Source organism: Arabidopsis thaliana, chromosome 3 (genome assembly GCF_000001735.4).
Source record: "Arabidopsis thaliana chromosome 3, partial sequence".
In the NCBI taxonomy this organism is placed as follows: Eukaryota; Viridiplantae; Streptophyta; class Magnoliopsida; order Brassicales; family Brassicaceae; genus Arabidopsis; species Arabidopsis thaliana.
In genome coordinates this window covers 13,228,867-13,251,584 of record NC_003074.8, presented here as the reverse complement: position 1 = coordinate 13,251,584, position 22,718 = coordinate 13,228,867, and the positions used below count along the sequence as shown (strand labels likewise).

The following is a 22,718-nucleotide window of genomic DNA, read 5'->3' as shown; positions in this document are numbered from 1 at the left end:
AGGCGTTCCGAGGTTGGGTCGGGGACCATTTCACGAGAACGCTCCGAAGCGTTCTCGATATCGCCTAGGTATGGATTCTTGATGCGATCTCCGAGGTGTTTTGTGGCCCGGTTCGGGATAACTCTTCGACGTCTCCTGAGGCGTTGAAACATGGTTGGCTCGCTTACCTGGGTGGAATCCGACCCCAACAGTTTGCCCCCCAGCTCATTGACTTAGTAGAGAGACGATGAGCATCATGAATGGATTCCCGAGCAGACTGTTCGTCTTCTAGTTCTGTCGCTTCATCTTCTCGGACGGTCAAACTTCTGTCGCGTGTCGCCGACTATTCTTGAGAAGTGGAAACGTTTCTCGCTTATTCCCAAGGATCACGCAGATCTTTTCCTTCTGCCGAGCCCACGCGCTTGAACGCGTTTTAAATGTTTGCTGCGGACCGGACGCGCCCTTGAAAACTTTTTATATATGGCGAGCCACTCCTTCGAGATTTCATTTGAAGTTTTCGAAGAAAATAAACAAGGTTTGCTTCCTTCTCTCTGATCTTGATATTTCTATCGTTTTTTCTTTTCCGGCGAAGCTCCGTCGTTCTTTTTGTTATTTTTGATTTTTCCGGGATAGAAATTCTTGTTTTCTGGTTGTTTCCCTTCTCGTCTATCGTCCCCGAGCGCTTCTCTTGTCGATTCTAGCGACTCAAATCACCGAGATGATCTTCCCCCGATCTACAAACGGAGAGCAATTTGGACGTCTTCTGAAGAGGATGCTGTATCTTCTTCGGGTGCCCCCGAGCAGACGACTCCCTTCACGGCTCGGGAAGATACCAATGCCGATATCGCTCGGGAACTGGATTGTCCGATGATCCCGAGCCGCCTCTTGTTCGCAGGTCTTTTGTCCCGATGGCTGACGAAGCCGGGACATCCAATTGGCGAAATTTGCCCGAGCCCTTCATGCCGACGGTTAAGATTGAGGATTTTCTTTATTTTGGCCCAAACAAGACAGAAGATATCTTGCGTCTTAATGAGCAGAAAGCTTTCGAAAAGGCTGAGAAGAAGAAGAGGAAGAACAAAAAGGTGATAATGCCAGATCCTCCCGGCTCAACATTGTGCACCGAGCGGTCTCTCTCGGACCTTAGGGCTCGATTTGGTCTTGGCGCTGTAACCTTGCGTGTGCCGAGCCCTGACGAGCGAGCCGACAATCCCCCTGCGGGTTTCTATACCTTGTATGAGGGGTTCTTTTATGGTTGCTTCTTATGGCTGCCAATCCAGAGGCTGGTCTTGGAGTATGTGAAATCATATCAGATTGCCCTTTCCCAGATCACGATGCGATCTTTGAGACATTTGCTCGGGATTTTGATTCGGAGTTATGAATCCGAAACTGAAATTACGCTCGCTCATCTGAGGAATTTTCTCGAGATCCGGCGGGTTCCAAAATCCGAAGTGGATCGGTATTATATATCTCCTGCTAAGGGTAAGAAGATTATTGACGGGTTCCCGAGCAAGGACGATTCGTATACCGACCACTTCTTCTACGTGGCTCTCGGAGATGCTGTTCACGATGATCTTCTCAGGACGGTTCTAACGAGATGGAGAACTTTGGGTAGTTGTAGTTAGCGATATGTTTACGTCCGACACGATTTATATATTTTGTTTCTTTTTCTAACTAGTTTTCCTTTGTTGCAGAACGCACTCTCAAGTTTCTCGAGTTGATTCCTGACGATTTCCTCTCGGCTTATCACGCGTTATCAGTTCGGAAGTGTGATTGGTCGAAACACTTCTCTCGGGATCGAGTCGAACGAGCACTCCGTCTTCTTCACGGTGTTTCCTGTCCTACCAGTTCAGAATCTTCGGACCACCGAACTCAATTCTTCGTCGATATGCAGTCAACTAAGCTCACTTTGAGGGAGGTGTACGCGAAGAAAAAAGAAGATAAAGAGAGACGCTTGGCGGAAGAGAAACGCCTCGCGGATGCAGGATTGATTTCACCGCGGGTAGCCTCTCCCGATGCGACTCAAAACCGGGATGTTGCTCCCGAAGTTGCGGCCCCGGTTGACCCGACGCCTTATAAAGCTCAAGAGGTCGATCCTACTGCTGCTGCTCCTTTGCCCGAGGCGGTTGTTGCGCTGCCTGCGAGCGACAACGCGGCGGGTAAGCGTGTTCGGACGGATGATTCATCGCTTAAGAAGAAAAGCAAGAAGAAGAAGGCCTCGAGTGCCGAGGCGGGAAAAGAGCTCCCCATCTTTGAGGACCGGGTAGCCTCTGCAAACCTCCTCGGGGGGGGTGTCGGTCCTTTGCTTCCTCCTCCGGATACTCTTCTGGAGTCGCGGAAGTATGCTGAAACGGCTTCCCACTTCCTGCGGGTAAGTGCCTATTCAACTTTTTCATTCATCGCGTCTGGATCTCCGATCTGTATTTTTTTCTGTTTTCTAGGCTGTTGCCTCGATGAACCGAATGGTGCACTCGTACGATTCGACCGTTAGGAACAACATGGAGGCGTTCAACAGGTTGGCCGAAGCGGATGCTCTTCGTTCATCGATCAGATTGAGTTTGTTGAGGAGCCTTTGAGTGTTATCAGGATCGTTCTCGGGAGATAGACTCCGGCGTAAGCTCGGTACTATCATTTCGGTTGGAATTACGCATTCCGTTCCGTAGACTAGGGCGAAAGGGGTTTCTCCTGTGGCTCGGCGAGGAGTTGTCCGACGCGACAAAAGTACACCTTCGAGTTCGTCGGACCACGAGCCCTTTTTAGCATCGAGCCGTTTCTTCAATCCGTCGAGGATTATTTTGTTAGCGGCTTCGGCTTGGCCGTTTCCTTGGGGATATCGTGGTGTTGACTTGCTAAGTCGAATTCCCCACTTATCACAGAAGCCTTGGAAGCGGGTTGATATAAACTGCGAGCCGTTATCCGTGACAATCTCATAAGGTATCCCGTGACGACATAGGATATGTTTCCACACGAAGTTCTCGACTTGAGCGTCCTTTATGCTGGCGTAAGATTCGGCCTCTATCCACTTAGAGAAATAGTCGGTCAGGACGAGAACTAATTTTTTCTGCTTCGAGGGATGCATAGGTCCAATTATATCCATTGACCATCGCATGAATGGATATGGCGAGGCAATTGATGACAAGAGCTCGGCTGGCTGATGGATTGTTGGCGCGTGCCTTTGACATTTTTTGCATCGTTTTGAAAAACTTTCGCAGTCTTTGATCATTGTCGGCCAGAAGAATCCGTGGCGCTTTATTTTAATGGCTAAAGCCCTTCCCCCGGAATGATTTCCGCACGAGCCACCGTGAATTTCCTTCATGATCTTGCAAATCGCTTCTCCTTCCACGCATGTCATCAAGGGTCCGGATAATCGCCACTTGTAAAGTTTTTCATCTACTAGAACGAAACGTGCAGCCTGAGCTTTGAGTTTCCGAGCTTTCCATTTGTCAGAGGGCAATTTCCCTTCGGATATATAGCTTATGATGGGTTCCATCCATACTGAGCTGCAGTCATCTGGGTCGTCTTGATCCGCGCTGATTTGTATTGGGAGGACGTGTTCTTCTTCGCCGAGCTCAATACTTGGCTTCTCAATGAATTCCACTGGGATGACTCTTCTCAGGCTCGGGTCAGTTGTCAAGGCTAGAGCAGCTAGGGCGTCAGCCGATGTATTTTCTCCTCGTGGAATCCTTGTCAACTCGAATTCGTCGAAATTCTTCGCTAGATTTTGAACATGAATCAGGTAGGCTTCCATCTTTTCGTCCCGAGCCGTGTATTCTCCGTTGAATTGATTCGCAACGAGCTGAGAATCGCAAAAAGCTCAGATTTTTCCTATCTTTAGTCCCCGAGCTAGATTAAGTCCGGCAACGAGCGCTTCGTACTCGGCCACATTGTTTGTAGCTTCGAAGTTTAATCTGAATGACTGCTCGAGGACCTCTCCTGTTGGCGAGGTGAGGCGGATTCCTACACCCGAGCCTTACTTCGATGACGAGCCGTCTACGTGTAGAAGCCAAGTTGTGTCGAGTGGGTTTTCCCGGGCCTCCTTGGTGGGCAGTTCGACAATAAAATCGGCTAGGACCTGCGACTTTGCACATGTTTTGTTCCGATACTCGATGTCGTATTCACTGAGCTCGATTGCCCATTTAGCCAGACGTCCTGATTGGCTTGGACTGTGTAACATGGCGCAGAGTGGCATGGATCCCATTACTATGATGGAATGGGATTGGAAGTAGTGTCGCAGCTTCCGAGCCGACATTACGACTGCTAAAGCAAGTTTTTCCATTTGCGGATAGCGAGATTCCGCGCCGGTGAAAGTCTGCGAGACGTAAAAAATTGGTTTCTGCTCGCCTCTGTCTTCTCGGACTAACACTCTACTGACTGCAGTATCCTATACGGCAATGTACAAGTATAGTGGTTCTCCGATTACGGGTTTCGCGAGGATGGGTGGAGTTGCCAGGTACTTCTTGAGTTCCTGAAAAAGCTTCTTCGCATCGGGTCGTCCATTCAAACTTTTTATTTCCCCGAAGCACATCATAAAAGGCTAAGCATTTGTCGGTTGAGCGAGAGATGAAACGGTTAAGGGCCGCAACTCTTCCGGTTAGGCGCTACACTTCTTGCTTGTTCTGAGGTGACCCCATTCCCAACAATGCCTCGATTTGCTTCGGATTTGCCTCGCTGCCGCGGTGCGTGACTAGGTATCCGAGGAACTCGTCGGATCTTACTCCAAAGCGGCACTTTGCAGGATTGAGTTTGACGTTGTAGAGGTTAAGCTGCTTGAAACATTCGCGTAAATGGGATATGTGATCTTTCTCTGTCATGGATTTCACCAACATGTCGTCGATGTAAACTTCCATTGTCTTCCTGATCTGTAATGCGAAGATTTTGTTGACGAAGCGTTGATAGGTTGCCCCGGCGTTCTTGAGTCCGAAGGGCATCACTCGGTAACAAAAGATGCCTTGTTCTGTGTAAAAAGCGGTTTTTTCTTGATCTTCGGGGTTCATCATGATCTGGTTGTAACCAACGAAAGCGTCTATGAATGACAGTAGCTTGTTTCCAGAAGTTGACTCTACGAGGCGATCGATGTGTGGTAATGGGAAGCTGTCTTTTGGGCAGGCTTTATTAAGGTCTGTGAAATCTACGCAGACTCTCCATTTACCGTTTTTCTTTTTTACTACGACCGGGTTCGCGATCCAATCGGGATATTTCGCCTCGGTGATGGATCCGATCCTCAATAATTTCTCTACCTCGGCTTTCACGGCTTCTTCTCGCTCCCGACCCAATTTTCTCCTCTTCTGCTTGATGGGTTTGAAAGTCGGATCGATGTTGAGCTCGTGCGATACGATGTCAACACTTACTCCGGGTAAATCTTCTGAGGACCAGGCGAATGTATTGACGTTTTCTTTGAGGAAGGCGGTGAGTTCAGCTGTTAGTTCTTCTCCTAGATCTCCGCCGATTACGCATCGCTCGGGCTTCGTCGTCAAGGCAGATTAAGACTACCGGATTCGGAGTTGGTGTTGTAGATTCCCGAGCCTCCTCGATCCTTAGCTGTTATAACTGCTCAGAAATTGACTTCTCTTCAGCTCGGCCAAGCTTGGCCTTCTTATGACTCGCGTCGGCTGTCGATTCAGTGACGGGGTTCCTGAGCTTGTGTGCTGCCATGAAGCAGATGCGAGCATTTTTCTGATTTCCCCAGATGGTTTTCACGCCGTCGCTGGTGGGAAATTTCAGGCAGAGATGATACGTCGAGTCAACAGCTCGGAATTGATTTAACCATGGTGTGCCGATAATCGCGTTGTACACGGTCGGCTGGTCGGTAACAGAGAAATCGACGATTTTTGTTAGGGAATGTTCCGTAATAAGGCACTTTGAGAAAAAAGTTTAGACAAAACAGGCACTTTCCAAGGTTGAGACACTTTTCCTTGTTTTTGGAGTAAAAATAGACCATTATACCCCAAATAAACTGAATCACGAAAAGAAGAATAACCGGTCGTTGGTTTTGGTTTGTAATTGTGTGTACCAAACACATGTAGAATAATGGGTTAATTCGGATAAAATGAACGTGTTAAGATTTGCGGTTTAAATAGAAGTTAGTGAGAAATAATGACCGTCCGATCAAATAACAATTAAACGAACGAGAAGATGGATTTGTCTGCAAACATAACTAACTTGCGTTATGTTAGATCTTTAGAGATTGGCTTCACAACATGACTAACAAGACTTCGATAGCAATCTTATGTTTTCTGTAAATAATTAATAATAGAACTAAGAATGTTGTAGTAAAAATTGACTGCTTTTCAGTAATAATAAATATACATGTTCTAGTTATTTAGTTTTATGTCTACCTGATTATCCACAACATCGTGTGGATCCATATCTTGATAGAGAGAGATTTTATACTGAAAGATATAATAATGATGATGTGAAATTATTATACTTTACTAAGACATATTTACAAATGATAGATAGAGTGCATCGATAGACAGTTGTAGATGATAAGAAATACTTCCATTGGAGATAACCCAACTTTGGAATTATGTGTGGGAGATGATTGAGTATATTGGTCAGGTTTGGAACTGGAATCAAATACTAGATCGCCAACAAAAAGTGATGTCTCCAATAAGAAGATTATTTAAATATCTATCCAAAACATATTGTCCAATATTACAAGGACTGTAAACCATAAAGATAATTTAGTGTACATGTAGACCTTCATTTGTTCATTAGAATTTTTTAGATCAGTTTGGGGATCTTTCAATGATTGGGATGCAGGAAGCCTCTCCAAAATGTCCTGATTGAGTTGAAGTAGAAATGAAGATGGTCAGAAAAACCATAAGAAACATGACCTTCAATAAGGAGAAAATGTAAGAAAGTATCCAAAAAATCATGTTCAACGTAACAAGGAGCAGACGATTAATAAAATATGGTACCCCATTGTAGGTTTGTTGACTTGGATATTCCCACTTGTATCGAAAATAGGATCTGACACAATGTTCCTAACCTAAATTTCGTTTTTAAAGTAAACTAGTCAAGTAATGACTTGCAAACTAAGGTGGGGTTTTAAAGTAAGGAGTGTCCAAACAACAGTACCTTCATGTTTACGTATGAATGGACAGATTTCTTTGGATGACATTAACAACGATGATCACATGAGGTGCAAAAGCAAGTCCAACTGATGTATTCACCCACTAGCCTAAAGAAATTAACAAAGTTAAAAGTTTGTTATTATGTACTCTTAAGGTTTTTTATTGACTAATCACATTATAATGACCAATTATATCAACACAAAAGGATAAGTCAAATTACTCTTTTACAGCTTAATACCAGACAAGCAATGTTGAGTAGCAGTAAGAACAAAGTTAAATCAATATCCTAATCTGTCCAAAGGATCACCCAAAGCTCTAGCATCCAAGCTTACATATTATTTCTTAAATCAAGGATTTGATTTTTTCCAAAATGTAAGATTAAGAAATAGAGCCTTTATGTGGCTTTTTCATTGAATTATCAAACACCAAGCTGTGCAGTCATGTATAGTCGTGGACAATGATTTTCAATTTTGTAACGACACATACGCTGCAAACAAAATGTGTGGTTGTCCATTACGGATTGTCCAAGTGTCGTAGTCCATATGTTCATCTTCTGTCCAATAGAGAACATCAAGTACTGAATTTCAAACAAACTGGGCAGAGAAGTTATCAAACATTATCACAGAATTACGAACAAGATCTCCGAAGTCAACATGACAAAAATTTACCTTAGTTGTTCCGAAATTCTTGAACTTTTCTCGAAGTAACCTCAATTGAAGTTGAATTTGAGTTTGGACAGTACGAGTTAAGGGTTTTAAATGCAAAGTAAATCCAAATCGATTTAAGAAATTGCAGAGATTTGGAGGAAATGACAAGAGAATTGGGTTTGGTGTTTTACGGTGGAAAGAGCAAACGAGAGTGTAGTGTGAAAAGCAGTGGTGGTAGACAGTGACGGAGGAGATGGATATCCCGTCGCCGGAGTCCCCTTTTCGAGAAACTAAAGTTTAGAATTTTTGTATTGGATTTGGATTTTTTACGATTCTGGAAAAAAAAATCGAAATCACAAAGGTAACTACAAAATCGTGGGCTCCGTAAACCTAAATTGGTTTAATGAAAATGGGTTTGATTTGTTTGGTTATTGGAAAACCGACGATATGAGGGTGAACAAGTAATTTTAGTTATTCAAAGTGCCTAATAATTTTTAAGTGCCTAATTACGGACAAACTTTTTAAAAAGTGTCTAATCACGTAATATTCTCTTTTTGTTACCCCTTTGGCTCGGACTGGTAATTTGATGGTCCCGAGAGTCATAGTGGTTTCCCAGAGAATCCGAGCACAGGTCGTGGGGTTGGTACGATTTGCGTCATGTCGATCTTCATTTCTCGCAGAGTTGTAAGAAAAATGATGTCCAGTGTGCTTCCCGTGTCGACTAGGACTCGTTCGACGTTGAAATCACCGATGGTCAGTGTAATGACTAAAGGATCGTTGTGCGGACGGTCTAAACCGTTGGTATCCCTTTCGTGAAAGGTTACTTCGTCATTTGGCCCATTAAATGGCCGCGCCCAGTTACGATTCGCGTCGGCCTTCCTTTGATAAGCCTTGATTGATGGCGCCGTGTCTTGACAGAAAGCCGAATCCCCTAAAATTGTAAAAATCCTTCCTCGAGCAGCTTCTGGCTCATCGTCGTCTGCTTCGCGATTACCTCGGCCTCTTTTGGGTCTTTCGGGGTTCGCCGCGGGGGCTGCCTGCTCGGGATTGGCCACAGCGTTGACCTGCTCGGTTTTACCTTTTTCCGCTTCTAAGTCTTCGATGGTCAAACCTCCACCGATTTCTCCGGCTAGGAATTTTGCTACCAACTTTGCTCCGAGGCTACGACATCTGGAAGTATGATGGCCGTAACTCTTATGCAACTCGCAATATTCCTGCTCGTTTCCTGCGGGTTGATCCTTTGTCCAAGTGTAGGATTCTCGACCGCGTCCTCGACCGCGACCTCGTCCTCGGCCTCGGGCGGCTTCGCCTCGGGGTGTATCAGCCTTGTAATTATGGGCTCCGGAGAAATTTCGCCCTTCATGGTGAACAAATGTCCAGCCTTGAGCACCCTTTTTGTGATTCGGAGCACTGTGTTGGGATTTATCGATGCGAGGCGTTTGCTTGGAGGGTTCGTGTCTTTTGGCTACTAGTTCCATTTCTTCTTCATGGGATACGTAATCCGAGGCTCGGTGCAAGGCGTCTCGGATTGTCAGTGGTTTGGACAAATTTAATTCCTTTCGAAATTCGGATTTGTACCACAGTGCTTTCTTCAGAGCAGAGAGAGCTGCTACGTCGTTGATTCCTTCGACTTTGGCTAGGGTAGATCGGAATTTTGCGAGGAAGTCTCGAAGTGGCTCATTAGGCTGCTGAGATAGTGACCATAGGTCGGCGTCTGATGTGCCGAGATCGATTAGCACCGAATATTGCTTCAGGAAGAGTGTCGATAGCTCCTGAAAACTGTCCACAGAATTTCCTTCGAGTCTCGAAAACCAATCCAGAGCTGGCCCTTACAAGTGATCGACGAACAGGTGACAGAGACCGGCGTCTCTTTCTTCTTGTCTGAATTTGGCTCGGGCCACGGAGATGATGAATGACTTCAAGTGTCCTTTCGGGTCGGAAGATCCGTTGAAGTACTCGATTCTTAGTTTTCCTGGATCTGAGATTATCGCGTTGGAGATCATGTGTGTGAACGGTGTGTTGTGGGACTCTTCCAGAATGCGGTCGATGTTTGGGGCCGAGGAGACTGCGTTATGCATTTGGGATCTTACGAGCTTCATCTCGTTTTCTGCCTTGGCTAGGGAGAGCTTGATGGCGCTTATTTCCTGTTCTCTGGCGTATTCTTCAGCCCATCTAATGTTCTCTTCTGAATCTTCATCGTCCGAGACCCCGATCTGATCGGCCTCGGCAACTTCTGCTCGGGGAGGAGGGAGCTGCGGTTCGTTTCTTTCTGTCCGATTTCCTCAAGATCGCTGGCTCGGTTCGGTCTCTTCCGATTTCCGGTGCGGTTCTGCGGACGGGCCTTGTAGTATTGCCAGGCGTGTGGAACACGAGCCGTGTGGGGTTGAGATCTGCTGCTGCTCGTCGATCCTGAAGATGCCTCGCGCCAAAACGAGTAGTCCTGATCTGTCCTTGGGAGGTAGCTGCTTCGAGTTGTTGCGCCAAGGATCAATTTGCCTGTTCTTGATCGTTCACCTTCTTCTGAAGTTGAGCCATCATACTTCTTAGTTCTGCTAGGGTTGCGGGAGCAACGACTTCAGGAACGTCTGTCTGGATTGGAGGGATTGGGTTCCCCTCTGCATCAACTGTGTTACCGGGGATTTGATTGTTGACCATTGTGGATTGGGTGGTTGGTTCTGTGTTCCGGGAGTAAGAGAAATCTCAAGTGTCCTCCTTCTAGCGCCAAATTGTGAGAGTCAAAACTCGCACAATAGAAATTGTTTTAAGGGTTTCTTCAAAGAACGAATCTTTGTGAGATTCTCAAAGAACAACAGAATTCTCAATTACCGCGGATGGTGTTCTTGATTGTATTAATGAGAAAGTAATGATTTGATCGTACAAGTGTTCTAGAATATGAAAATAAGTGTTTTTGCCTTCAAAGTCAGAGCGTTTTTGATAGCCTGAAGTTGAGAGCGTTATTGTGCGTGTCCCCTTTGTTTGTCCTTCGAGGTGCTTTTTATAGAGCTTTGGAATATCGCCTCTCGCGATATTCTCGGAAGATTTCTCTTTATCTTTAAGTTGGTGAAGGAGATTGTCCTTATCTTCCGAAGATTCTGGGAATTTCTGTATTCGGTGATATCTTTGAAGATTATCTCTTCCGGGATTTCGGAAATGATATGTTTGATCTTATATTGGCTAAGTCCTTTTTTGAAGGTTTTCTCATCTCACCCGAAGTTCCTCCGAGCCGGAATTTAGCAGACCTCGGGTCGTGCTCGGGCGGCTCGGACCGTGATATTCGAGGATGCGTTCCCGAGGCCTCTTGGAGCCCGCCTCGGGATCAATTGCGAGGTTTTATGTCGGAGGCGTTCCGAGGTCGGGTCGGGGGACCATTTCACGAGAACGCTCCGAAGCGTTCTCGATATCGCCTCGGTATGGATTCTTGATGCGATCTCCGAGGTGTTTTGTGGCCCGGTTCGAGATAACTCTTCGACGTCTCCCGAGGCGTTGAAACATGGTTGGCTCTCTTACCTGGGTGGAATCCGACCCCAACACACTCTCCTTTGCGATTGTAGATAACCTTGTTTGTCAACATCTTTAGTTCGGTTAAGTAACAAATCTTGTCTCCATGATCAGAATCTTGACTAAGCAAAGCTTCTTCCAATTTATCAAACAAGGGCATCTTCAAATTCGTTGAGGTCCATCAGCTTCAACATTAAGGAATTTTCTGAAATTTTTACCAATTTGGTTATGCTTCAGAAATTAGGGAAAGCAACATCAAAGATGTTGAAAACCTCCTTAATGTTGTTTTTGTACAGTGAGCCAGTGAGTAGAACCTTATGTGGCGTCTTAATACGAGAAACAACCTTAAGAAAGCACATCATCTCGTTCCTCGGATCAGTTCCTCTGTCGAAAACAACAACCGAAAGAATATTTAAGAGAATATCCCTACAAGAATCTGAAGCTTCTGCACCACTGTTATCAGATACTATGTTGGAGAATTGTTTGGCACCTAAGAAGATAATACTCCGGGTTTTGATCCATCGCTTTAAACCCTCTAATTGCTGAGATCAGGTACTCGCATTTGCCGAGTAGAAGTCTAGCAACACAAGGTCATTGACCTTCAATTCACCAAACTTTTTTTTCTAAACGTTCAACACCCACTTAGGAAGCACAAATAGAGATTTACTATTTGGGTGCTTTTCTAAGTAACCATAGATGAAACTGATCATCAAGAAGGTCTTCTCAGATAATGGAGTTTGAGCTATGATGCATCCATTTGAGTTTTCCACAACCAAGTTCTTGTAGAGAAAATTGAGTATCTCGAAGTGATGTGGTTTCATAATCATTCTATGCAAAGGATGTGGAAAAATGCCAGTTCCTGAAAAGCCATCTTTAGGAACTCTCATCTTGATATCTTTGCAGATATTCGATCCGAATCCGGGTGGCAACGGATGATCCTAATCATATAACAGATTGAGAGTGAACAAAATATTTTAAACGTGGACCAAGCTAGTTGTCTACTCTATATGAACGTTAACCGGGTGGCCTTTGCTTAAATATTTTATTTTTTTTAATTAGTTATCCAATTAAATATATTTTAATCGATAACACTTTTAATTAAAAACAATGAACTACTAAGAATACTTTGATAGTAAAGTATTAAACAATAGTTATTATGGTATTTTTCAAATATTTATTTGATATAACTTATAAAAAAATAATATGTAAAATAAAATAAAAGTATATCATATCTCAATTTTTATTTTAGTTGATGATCAATTAGTATTAATTTATTATGATATTTGATATTTATGATTTGTTAGATTACAAGTTATTTTTGAAGGTTATGTTTAGCTTAATTTTATCAATCATGTATAATAAATATAACTATTTTATATAAAAAAATTTCTTTTAATCCGGTTTGTTCCGGTAAAACTAGATTGAACCAAGGTCCAAGTTTTTGTCACGTTGCCTCCGGATCAGTTTTTACATTATTGTGTAAGAAAATATTTTAATTTACAACGTAATTAAATAATCACTGACCTTGTCAATGATACCACATATCCAACAAGTATGACCAAGACCTTGCTTCCATATCCAAGAATGCTCACAATTTGTCAGTGTTGCTCCACTTTTCTAGTAAAAGGTCACAAAACTCATTAGTAACAATCTTCCCCTATGTGTTTACCTAAAAAATTTGTCAGTGACAAATGGTAACCTCAAATGTGTTTGATATTGGTTCATCTTTTGGCCAAATAGCTTCGTTAAAGTCGAATATTGTTTTTCCTTTGTCTTTCATCATATTGATTTCTTTATCACTTCTCACTTGAACTTCGACCAATTCATTTACCTAAAATTATTAAAGTTTAACTCATCAAGAATATATGTTTGATCGAATCATAACAACAACAAACATAAAAATTTTACTACCACACATTTCTTATTTGATATGTACACTTACATCTAAGTACAAATCATTGGCTAGCCCTTTACCACTGTTACTGCCTCCGCTGCTACCGCCAATGATGACATGTTTAAGTGAGCTTCTCAATGTAAGATCATTCTTAACTACATTTTCTTCCAAGGCCAAATACACAATTGGTACGTCCACTAATCCATTGAACTTAGTTTTCGAAAACCAATGAGCCACATTTCCATCGACACAACTTCCACCAGCTTCTTGATTTTCTAGTGCCACGACCTTTTTCCTTTTATCGTCGTTTTGATACAGGTCTGAAAATATAAAATAGAGTAATTATCACATTATTATTCATCCGTTAAACATATATATATAAGTAAAATTTGAAATATCATAAAATCATAAAATTATAATTCTAGTTAAAGTTCTTTTCACTGGAGGAAGGTATGGTTATCCTCACAATCTCCTCTTATAAATCAATCATTTCCTCTTTGCATCAATTGAAAAGTTATGGAGAATTAGAGCTCAAACTATAGTTCCTCAGTTTTCTTATGAAGAAGATTTAAACAAAACAAAAATTTACGATATGCATGTAAACTGAATTTCATCCTCTAAATTCATTTACATATATATATATATATAGAGAGAGAAAAAAGAATATGAAAAAATAGTTTTTTAAAACCAATAGTGACAAATAAAATATAAAATATAAAGTTGTCCCTTTAGTTTTTATAACAATACTTTGTTGTTCATGATGAGTAAGTAAAAAGTATCATGAAAATGTAACTAAGGGTATATTTTAACCTAGATTTTATGTTTAAGCCACTTTTTGTTTCTATTTTGTTACAATCAATATATAAATATATACAAAAAAGTAAAAGACAATTTTTATCAATATATATATATGTGTAAATCTGAAAAAGTGGCGCGCAACATTTGAAATGTAGTTAGTATTGTATTAGTTCCCCTAACAATTCATATATTTATATTATGACTAAATGTGTTTTTTACAAAGCTAACTTTGTTTGTTATAAGTACTTTTTAAAGCGCGAATATTTGAAATTCCGTTAATAATACTTATTTTTGAATGTCTAGTTGAATGAAAAATTTTGAGATTATTTTTAATGTAAATCAAATTTAAATTTGGGTCTACTCACAATTCATTTTGGACCCAAACATAATTAAAAAGTAAATATTAAATTTTAAGAGATTATGTTGATAGTGTAATAAGTACATTTAGGATTTGTTTCCTTGTTGTTAAAGAATCTAGAAATTATAAACATAAACTGTTTAAAAATAATTATTATTATACAAGGAAATAAAAGTGTCTATGTTGACTACTTGGCTTGGCAGTTAGAAGAAAAGAAGTGAAACCAAAATCTAACGCTTAACACAATTGGAACATTTAATTACAATTTTATCTTTATAAAAGAAGACAAAATTTAACGCTTATCTAACATTTAATACTGTTTTATCTCTTTTTTTAGACAACCCAATGCATGTTGTAATTTGCTACTATAAACAGAGTATGAAGACAAAATTGGATGCTTATAAAAATATAAATTTAATTACAATTTTTATAAAACGGCTAATGCATTAGTCATTAGCTGGCATAAACAATGTATGTGCTATTGTCCAGAACTTTTTCTATACAAATTCAAACTTTAAACTGATTATGGATTCTTATATGACACATATGAATAACTAAAAAAATAATAACAAAAACATCATATTAAAGTTTTTTTCCTAGTGAGGTTTTATTAGTTAGAAGTGAAAACAAAATTTAAATTTTGATAAAATATATTTTAAAATTATTTTCACTCTAAAAAATAGTTCATTTTTGCTGGTCAACAAATAAAGAACAAAAATTACTAATTCCTATTATAATTTGTTGATTGCAATGGATGTGTAATCAATTTAAATATAGAGACTGATAATAAAGTTTCTTTATTGGTTAAGAAAATAAAAACCTAAATTTAAATTTGTAGGTTTATGATATTAGATCTACAACTTAATTATATACAGAGACTCTTAAGAAAATATGTCATGTTTTATAGTAAGTTAACAAAATAGGTTATATATTCAAAAATTAAATTTAAATAGTCAAATATGGAACCCAAAACTCTAAACCGTAAGTACTTAACTCTCATCTACAATCTTAAACAAATACCAAGAAAAAATAAGAATTTAATTTAAAGCATAAAATTTATACCCGATATAACAAAATGATTTATTTCCTCAATTTCAGAAAAATTGCCCTTTTCTACAATTTATACCTTTTTTTCCGTTTAACGTTCTTCATATAAATACATTCTATACGATATAGATAACAACTAAAACAAATCTTCTTTTTCTCCGTCAAAGGATGTATTAAAGAGTTCTCAACGTTTCATTAAGGGGAGTCGTAGTGCCCGAAAAAAAAATTGAGATGATGTATTAGTCGAGAGCAAAAAAATACTCTATAAGTTTGTGACGACTCTTGAAAAGGAATATTGCATTACCGTCGCTAAACAGGTAGTTTCCGATATTTTGTTTGACGGGAAACACAGCCCATGTCATCAGATAGAGTCCAATATGAGGGGTAACATCGATATCATACTCTAAAGGTACATAATTTAAATTGTTGATTTTTTTATCGTAAACTGGGTTATTTTAAATCGGTGTGTGAACAGTTATAGACTTTTTAATTAGATAAATCGATCAAGCTAAGAAATTGTCAATTAATTAAATTTTTAAATATTTCATATTCACTACTTTAGAAAACAATTGCGCCAAAATAGTCGCCAGAAAATTGATGCAACTTATCAATCAATTTAAAATTTTATTATATTTTTTGTCTTTTTAAAATAGTGTATTGTAGTTTTGGCAAAATAGTTTTTTTTTTTCCTTCAATCAGAAATGTGGAATCTTAAATTTTATATATCAAAAGAAAATGTTATTCTTATTTTCTTTCAATAGCCAATACTTTTGAATTAGTGTATATAAGCTTTAAAAAATATATTAAGACTGCACATGAAGTGGATATCTAAGATTTACCGTATATGGTATTCGTGATCAATTCCATACAAATATTGATATTTTCTGATCTGTATCCACTATGCTTTTTATTTGATATTTGACATCCGCATATCCGCTAAAATTAGGATATTTGATCCACTATAAAAATAAATAAATAAATAAATGTATATATATATATATTTAAAATTTATAGTAAAATTCAAACTTTTCCCATGATAGTTACAATATTTCATAAAATATATTTGACTGAAACTTGATACTGCTCAAATTAGACTAGGTTTTACCAAAGTTGAAAAAATACATAGTGGCTCATAAGTCGTGATGCGTTATTTTGCTCAAATTAGACTATGTTTATGAAACTCTTTCCTCTCGAGATTAATTTAATCTCACATGTTGACCTCTAGTTTAAAATATTGTAGATAATTTTGTTTGCACTCGTTGAGTATTGTAGACCACCATGAAGTACATCAATCCTGCGACTTCAAGAAGAAACTTTTCTTGGTGATTATAAATAACCTTGTTTGCTAACATTCTTAGTTTGTTTCAATAACCAATCTTGTCTCTATGATTAGAATTTTGGCTAAGAAAAACTTCTTCCACTTTAACAAACAAAGGCGTCTTCAAATTCGTTGAAGGTCCACTAGTGTTTGCATCAACATTCAAGAATTTTTTGATGTTTTTTTCCAGCTAGGATATACTCCAAAAAGTCGTGGAAATAAATAAAAATGTTAATAAACATCCCCTATGTTTTCTTGGTATAATATCCAAGCGAGTGTAAAACATTTTATGTCATCTTGTTACAAGCAACAATCTTAGGAAAGATCGTCATCTTGCTCCTCGGACTAGTTCCACTATCAAAGATAACTAGTGAAGGAACATTTAAGAGAATGTCCTTACAATCATTTATACTTCTATTACATTGGAATCAAATACCATGTTGGGGAATTGCTTGCCCCCAAGAAAAAAACCCCACCTTGTGATTCATAGCTTTAAAACCTCTAATTGCTGAGATGAGTATATACCTTGGCTGAGTAGAAGTCAAGCAACATGATGTCATTTTTCCATTTAAAGTTATGACCTTTTCATCAAACTATATTTCCAATAGTTAAACATTCATTTTGGAAGCACAAATACATGTTTGCTATTTGGGTGCTTTTCAAGGTAACCATATATGAAGTTGATCATCAAATACGTCTTTTCAGGTCCACGAGCTTGAGCAAGAATGCATCCATTGGGGTTTTCAACAACTAAGTTGTTGCATAGAAAGTTGAGTATCTCGATGTGATGAGGCTTTATATAAATCTTATGCAAATGAGAAGGAAAATGCTAGTTACTCATCTTTAGAGACTCTCAACTTAATAAAATTGCGCGTTTCTTAAAAATGAGTTTTCAGCAATTGGCATTTTATCATCCTTTGTGTAAAAGTTATATGAAAATCATTACATCGAGACTTAGCTCTATAGACAAATGAGCAAGAACAACAAGAGCAGTCTTAGTACCACTTGAAAGATGAATAGCAATTGGAAACATAGTTACATAGAGATAATGGAAGCCTGATGGAAACACAAAGTATCTTAGCCACAAGACAAGGAAAGCAACATGCTCAAGCTCATCTTTAGTGTTCATGAATGTATCCATCCATGCCACTAGTGTTACAAAACTGACTTTACCTTTCTGTTTAATCGTCTGTCATTCTATCTTTAGCTTCTCCCTGATAATCTCTCATGAGCTATCTAGAATAGCAAACCAGGTGAACCCAAAACAGATAAATCTAAAAGCAACATAACATCTTCAAGTGTTATGGTTGTATCACCTCAAGGAAAAATGAAGATTTTAGTATTGCAGGTCTCCATGGATATCTCATCCTGTGTAGTATAAAGAAGTTAAAGTAAATTATTGACTAATATCTACAAATGTATAAGAACATGAATCAATTGCGGCAAACCTTATTTGTCTTAAACTCACGCCTTATCAGATCATCAACAATCTTTTTAGAATTTCCTGAAACTGCTTCGTCTCCATCATGCATTGAATCAGATAAAACATTGTCTCCCCCTTGCAATGAAGTTAATGGTTCTGAAGGGGGAGTTGTGATGTTTGTCTAAAGTAAATTATTCACTAATATCTACGAATGTATAAGAACATGAATCAATTGCGGCAGACCTTATCTGTTTTAAACTCACGCCATATCAGATCATCAACAATCTTTTCAGAATTTCCTGAAACTGCTTCGTCTCCATCATGCACTGAATCTGATAAAACATTGTCTCCCCCTTGCAATGAAGTTAATGGTTATGAAGGGGGATTTGTGATGTTTGTCGCATCTGCAACATGGTTGACAGGAGATTCAGACGATGTGGAGAGGTTAGGTGCTAAGCGTACTTTCTTGGATGGATGACGAGTTGACAGTCTGGACCTGTAAGACTTGACAGATTGCAGGACCTTGATCTTTTTCAGAAGATTTAAATTCTGAGATCTTAACTTCTTAACACTCTCCGCAAATTCATGTCTTATGGAAGACAACTGCGACTTCACCCACAATTTTATGTCTTCTGCTTCATCATCATTATATGTTGCTTCATCATCATTATCTTCTGCTTCATCATCATCAACCAATTCAAACTTACGCTTCCTGCCTCTCGTGGAAGTACTCACTTTAGTTTTTGATAGAGTTCCCTTAGAAGAAGAAGTTGGCGAAAGTTTCCTTTTCCTGATAACTATATATTTCTTGTGTTCAGTTACATGCTCCTTTTCATTGACAAAAATGAGCGGTAGATCAGCATAGCCACCAGGCCATTTCTTTTTGGTTAAATTATGGCATTTGCTTATCTGTACAATCAAATAAAGAACCTTCTTTTCTCTCACTTCATCATCCCACTCTCCCCAACCATCCTCATTGGAGTTTACAAACAGCATCGGGGTAATAGTCAACTGAAGAAACATGAGACCAAATCAAAAAAGAAATGAGAGCACATGAAAGAAAAAGATACCACAACAATGTTTACAATTACTTACATCAGGAACACGTTCAAGGAGATGAACATCGTTGATAGTAAGATTGTTTTTCGGAATCCCAATTGAATGCCATTCCAAAAAGGTTCTCTCATCTACTAAACAAGGAATCTTGTCCAGTAGACCAGAAATGTTCCTATAAGCAAGAAATTGCAGGGCTAAAGGAAAACCATAAATAGCTATACTATGTTGTTGCATCTGATTTGTGAATTGTTGGATGGGATCTTCTAGCTTGAATCCAGGACGTAACCTTTTTCTCTTCGAATCAGCCATTGAGGGTTTATTTCTAACAGGCCTCATGATTTGAATAGTCTTCAAAAATGATTCTCTCCCCCATGGGAAAGCAAGGAATGAGTCAATGTCCTCTAACCTCTTAACATACTTGAATGTTGGACGATGAGTCTTGTTATTAGCAATAAGGACTCCGTCAACAATCAAAAGAAGTGCTAGGGGAGTTTTAAAAGGTCCTCAATCCCTTTTAAAGCTTGGAACTTAGAAAAAACATCGGCTAGTGTTGTATTCTTATCTTTCCCTATCAAAACATCCCAGTAATCATTCGTCCCATTGACATGTTTAGGGAAGAAGTCAGGTTCATACTCCTCCGGAAATTCACCACACGGCAAACCAGTTACAGAACCAAACTCAACTAAAGAGAATATAAGTGGCTGTCCACCAAAATTAGTCCACAGTTCGTATTTCTGTTTTGTAACCAACTGTCTACATAACAAAGCATGAACTAGTTTGCAAAAGATTAGACATTCGCTAACCCTTAAAACAAAGACAAAAACAAGAGTCGAAGATGGTTTCCATTTCCTTGGTACCTTTCAAAACGTCACATATTACAGTGAGAATGTCGAATCTGGAGAAGATATTGAGACGAGCATCAGGGTAACAATCCGTTGCGAAAAGCCTTGGATATATGCCAGCTGATAGATCATTGGATTAGTTTTGTCATTGTATTATTTGTATGGTTAACGTTGAATATATGTTCTTAAAAAAACAAAATGTGTTCCTAATATACTCGTTAGAAAGGGCTATTAGATGCACCCATAACAATCTAAAGTAGGCTAATATTAATTAAGGAAAAACCCAAATAAAACCTGAACTAATTTTTATTTAGACGTTTAATATCCAATTATTTTTGTTTGGAAGAAAAATACACGAAGTAGTAAAACTTTGCAATTTAATATCCAAAATATTAATTGTTGTTATTTTCACATCACATTTGACAACAAAAATAAAATTCCAATTTTACCCTTATCATCTCAAGTAACTATTAATTATTACATGATATGACATTAATATTATAATTTTGGATAAAAATTAAATTTATTAATATTTCATTTTATGGTGTCTCAACAGAAAATATTTTATTTTATTAATAACCTACAATACAACGTGGGTTTTAACCTAGTATATATAAAAATGGAAAAATAGAGAAAGACAACTTTCAAATTGTAGATGTTTAAAATGCATACTCGCTATAAGTTAACCATTTAATCATGAAGTCAACGAATAGTTAGGCATTTAATGACATTTTTAAATGTTGAAGATTTAAACGTCCTTAATTTAGAAGTCGAAGTTTTATTGATTAGTAACATCGTTTTTAAGACTTAAATACTTTTAAAATATAAATATAGCATTTAAAGCTTCACTCTTTGTTAAATTTCTCATGTTTTATTTTGTCAAAATTAAAGTACTCTAATGCTCTGTTTTTATTGGAATCATTTTGTATTGCTGAAGTATTATTTGTTGTTAAAATGGTCTCTTGAATTACTCTGCTTTAATATTGAAATATTATATTTATGCATTTCAAAAGCTTATTGTGTGCATTCATTTTTTGTCATGTTAATATATTATTACTAGTGATATTTAATCTAATCATATGATATTTAACTACTTGTAACATATGCAATTATGATGAACAGCTTCTCCAAACAATGGTTTCACGGCACAGCTCTCCTTGACACATTCGGACCTTCAACAGAAGGTCTTACATGTACGACATTCATGTGATGGACATATTCTTCATGCGCACTCTGGACCTCCGATAAGGTTTGCACCATTAATATATAAGAAACTGCTTTATTTTCTGGGACTTGAACTCTAAACCTAGGTGTAGAACTATTAATAAACTTTTGGTTAACTATTGAAACAAATGGACCTCCACTATATCTGCTTACTTTTTAGTTAAAAATTTAAATAAAAAATAAAAAATAATACTAACAAAAGAAAATAGAGTTAATCCCCTGTTTAACTCGAAAATGTATAGGATAATTGTAACTTTGTAAGTAAGTAAAATTAATCAGAACTAAATTTTTTTTCGAATAAGAGACCTATCGTACCAGCCATTAAAGATTTAATTAATACTCATGAAATTATGGGACATGAAAAATGACATACGAATATGATCACAAACTTTCTTTATACAGAATAACAGCTAGACATTTGCATGTCTGTTAACAACCTCCCCCTATATTATTTTCTTGATCAGAACCTATTTGGAATCATCGAAACTGAAATGAAAGATAACAAAGGTCCAAAACTACCACAAAGAATATATGTATGAATTGGAATATGGGATTGGTGGCCTATTTACTCTCCATTTCCGAGGCTCAAGCATTAATATATGAGAAATGATTTATGATATTTTAATTTTTGAACTTTATCTAAAATACTTTTTTAAACGGATGAAGTACGAATATTAAAACTGAATATAATTAAGTAGTATATGCTTAATTATACACTGCTGATATGATTATGATTAATGAACATATATTTTACGATGTAAATTGATTTACATGTAAAGAAGAAGAATATAAAAAAACCTATTAGGCGGATGAATGCTAAACATTTTATTAAATTCAGTTTCCTTAATTTGAAAATTTGTAATTGTACAAGTATAGTAAAGAAATGTAGAAATTTGTGATAATTATAAAACCCATGTGCCAACATATTGATCATTGGATTAGTTTTATCATTGTATTATTTGTATGGTTAACGTTGAATATATGTTCCTACAAAAATTAAAGGTGTTCCTAATATACTCGCTGGAAAGAGCTATTAGATGCCCCCATAACAATATAACATAGGTTCATATTAATTAAGGGAAAACACCACAAAAAACCTCCATTAATTTTTATTTCGACGTTTAATGCCTAATTATTTTCGGTTGGAAGAAAAATACACAAAATAATAAAACTTTGCAATTTAATATCCAAAATATTAAATGTTGTTATTTTCACACTCACATGTGACAACAAAAATGTTGTTAATATCTCAATTAACTATTAATTATTAGATGATAAGACATAAATTTTATAATTTTAAATAAATATTACTTTTATTAATATTTTATTTTATGGTGTCTAAAAATAAAATATTTTATTTTATTAATAACCTACGATACATCGTGGGTTTTAAGCTAGTATATATAAAAATGGAAAAATAGAAAAAGCCAACTTTCAAATTGTAGACGTTTAAATAGCATACTCGTCATAAGTTAACCATTTAATCATGATGTCAGTGAATAGTTAGGCATTTAATAACATTTTTAAAAAACTGAAGATTTAAACGTCCATAAATTAAAAG

The 22,718-nt window shown here is 37.9% G+C and overlaps 1 protein-coding gene and 4 pseudogenes across 5 annotated transcripts; 1 reads left to right on the top strand and 4 right to left on the bottom strand.

The window, feature by feature from the left end:
- Window positions 1-459: 459 nt before the first annotated feature.
- On the top strand, window positions 460-2,550 carry AT3G32300 (annotated as a pseudogene; the record flags this gene model as incomplete). Its single annotated transcript has 1 exon — window positions 460-2,550.
- A 15-nt stretch (window positions 2,551-2,565) lies between these two features.
- On the bottom strand, window positions 2,566-5,823 carry AT3G32295 (annotated as a pseudogene; the record flags this gene model as incomplete). The annotated part of the gene is made up of 1 exon: window positions 2,566-5,823.
- A 2,475-nt stretch (window positions 5,824-8,298) lies between these two features.
- On the bottom strand, window positions 8,299-10,354 carry AT3G32290 (annotated as a pseudogene; the record flags this gene model as incomplete). Its single annotated transcript has 1 exon — window positions 8,299-10,354.
- A 1,076-nt stretch (window positions 10,355-11,430) lies between these two features.
- On the bottom strand, window positions 11,431-17,753 carry AT3G32280 (ATP-dependent helicase family protein; the record flags this gene model as incomplete). Its single annotated transcript, NM_114050.1, has 7 exons — window positions 11,431-11,730; window positions 11,827-12,135; window positions 12,722-12,814; window positions 12,897-13,028; window positions 13,140-13,411; window positions 17,282-17,405; window positions 17,559-17,753. 7 exons carry the CDS (start codon window positions 17,751-17,753, stop codon window positions 11,431-11,433), a joined length of 1,425 nt encoding a protein of 474 aa, NP_189770.1.
- Window positions 17,754-18,463: 710 nt separating this feature from the next.
- AT3G32275 lies at window positions 18,464-20,146 on the bottom strand (annotated as a pseudogene; the record flags this gene model as incomplete). Its single annotated transcript has 1 exon — window positions 18,464-20,146.
- Between the last annotated feature and the right edge of the window lie 2,572 nt (window positions 20,147-22,718).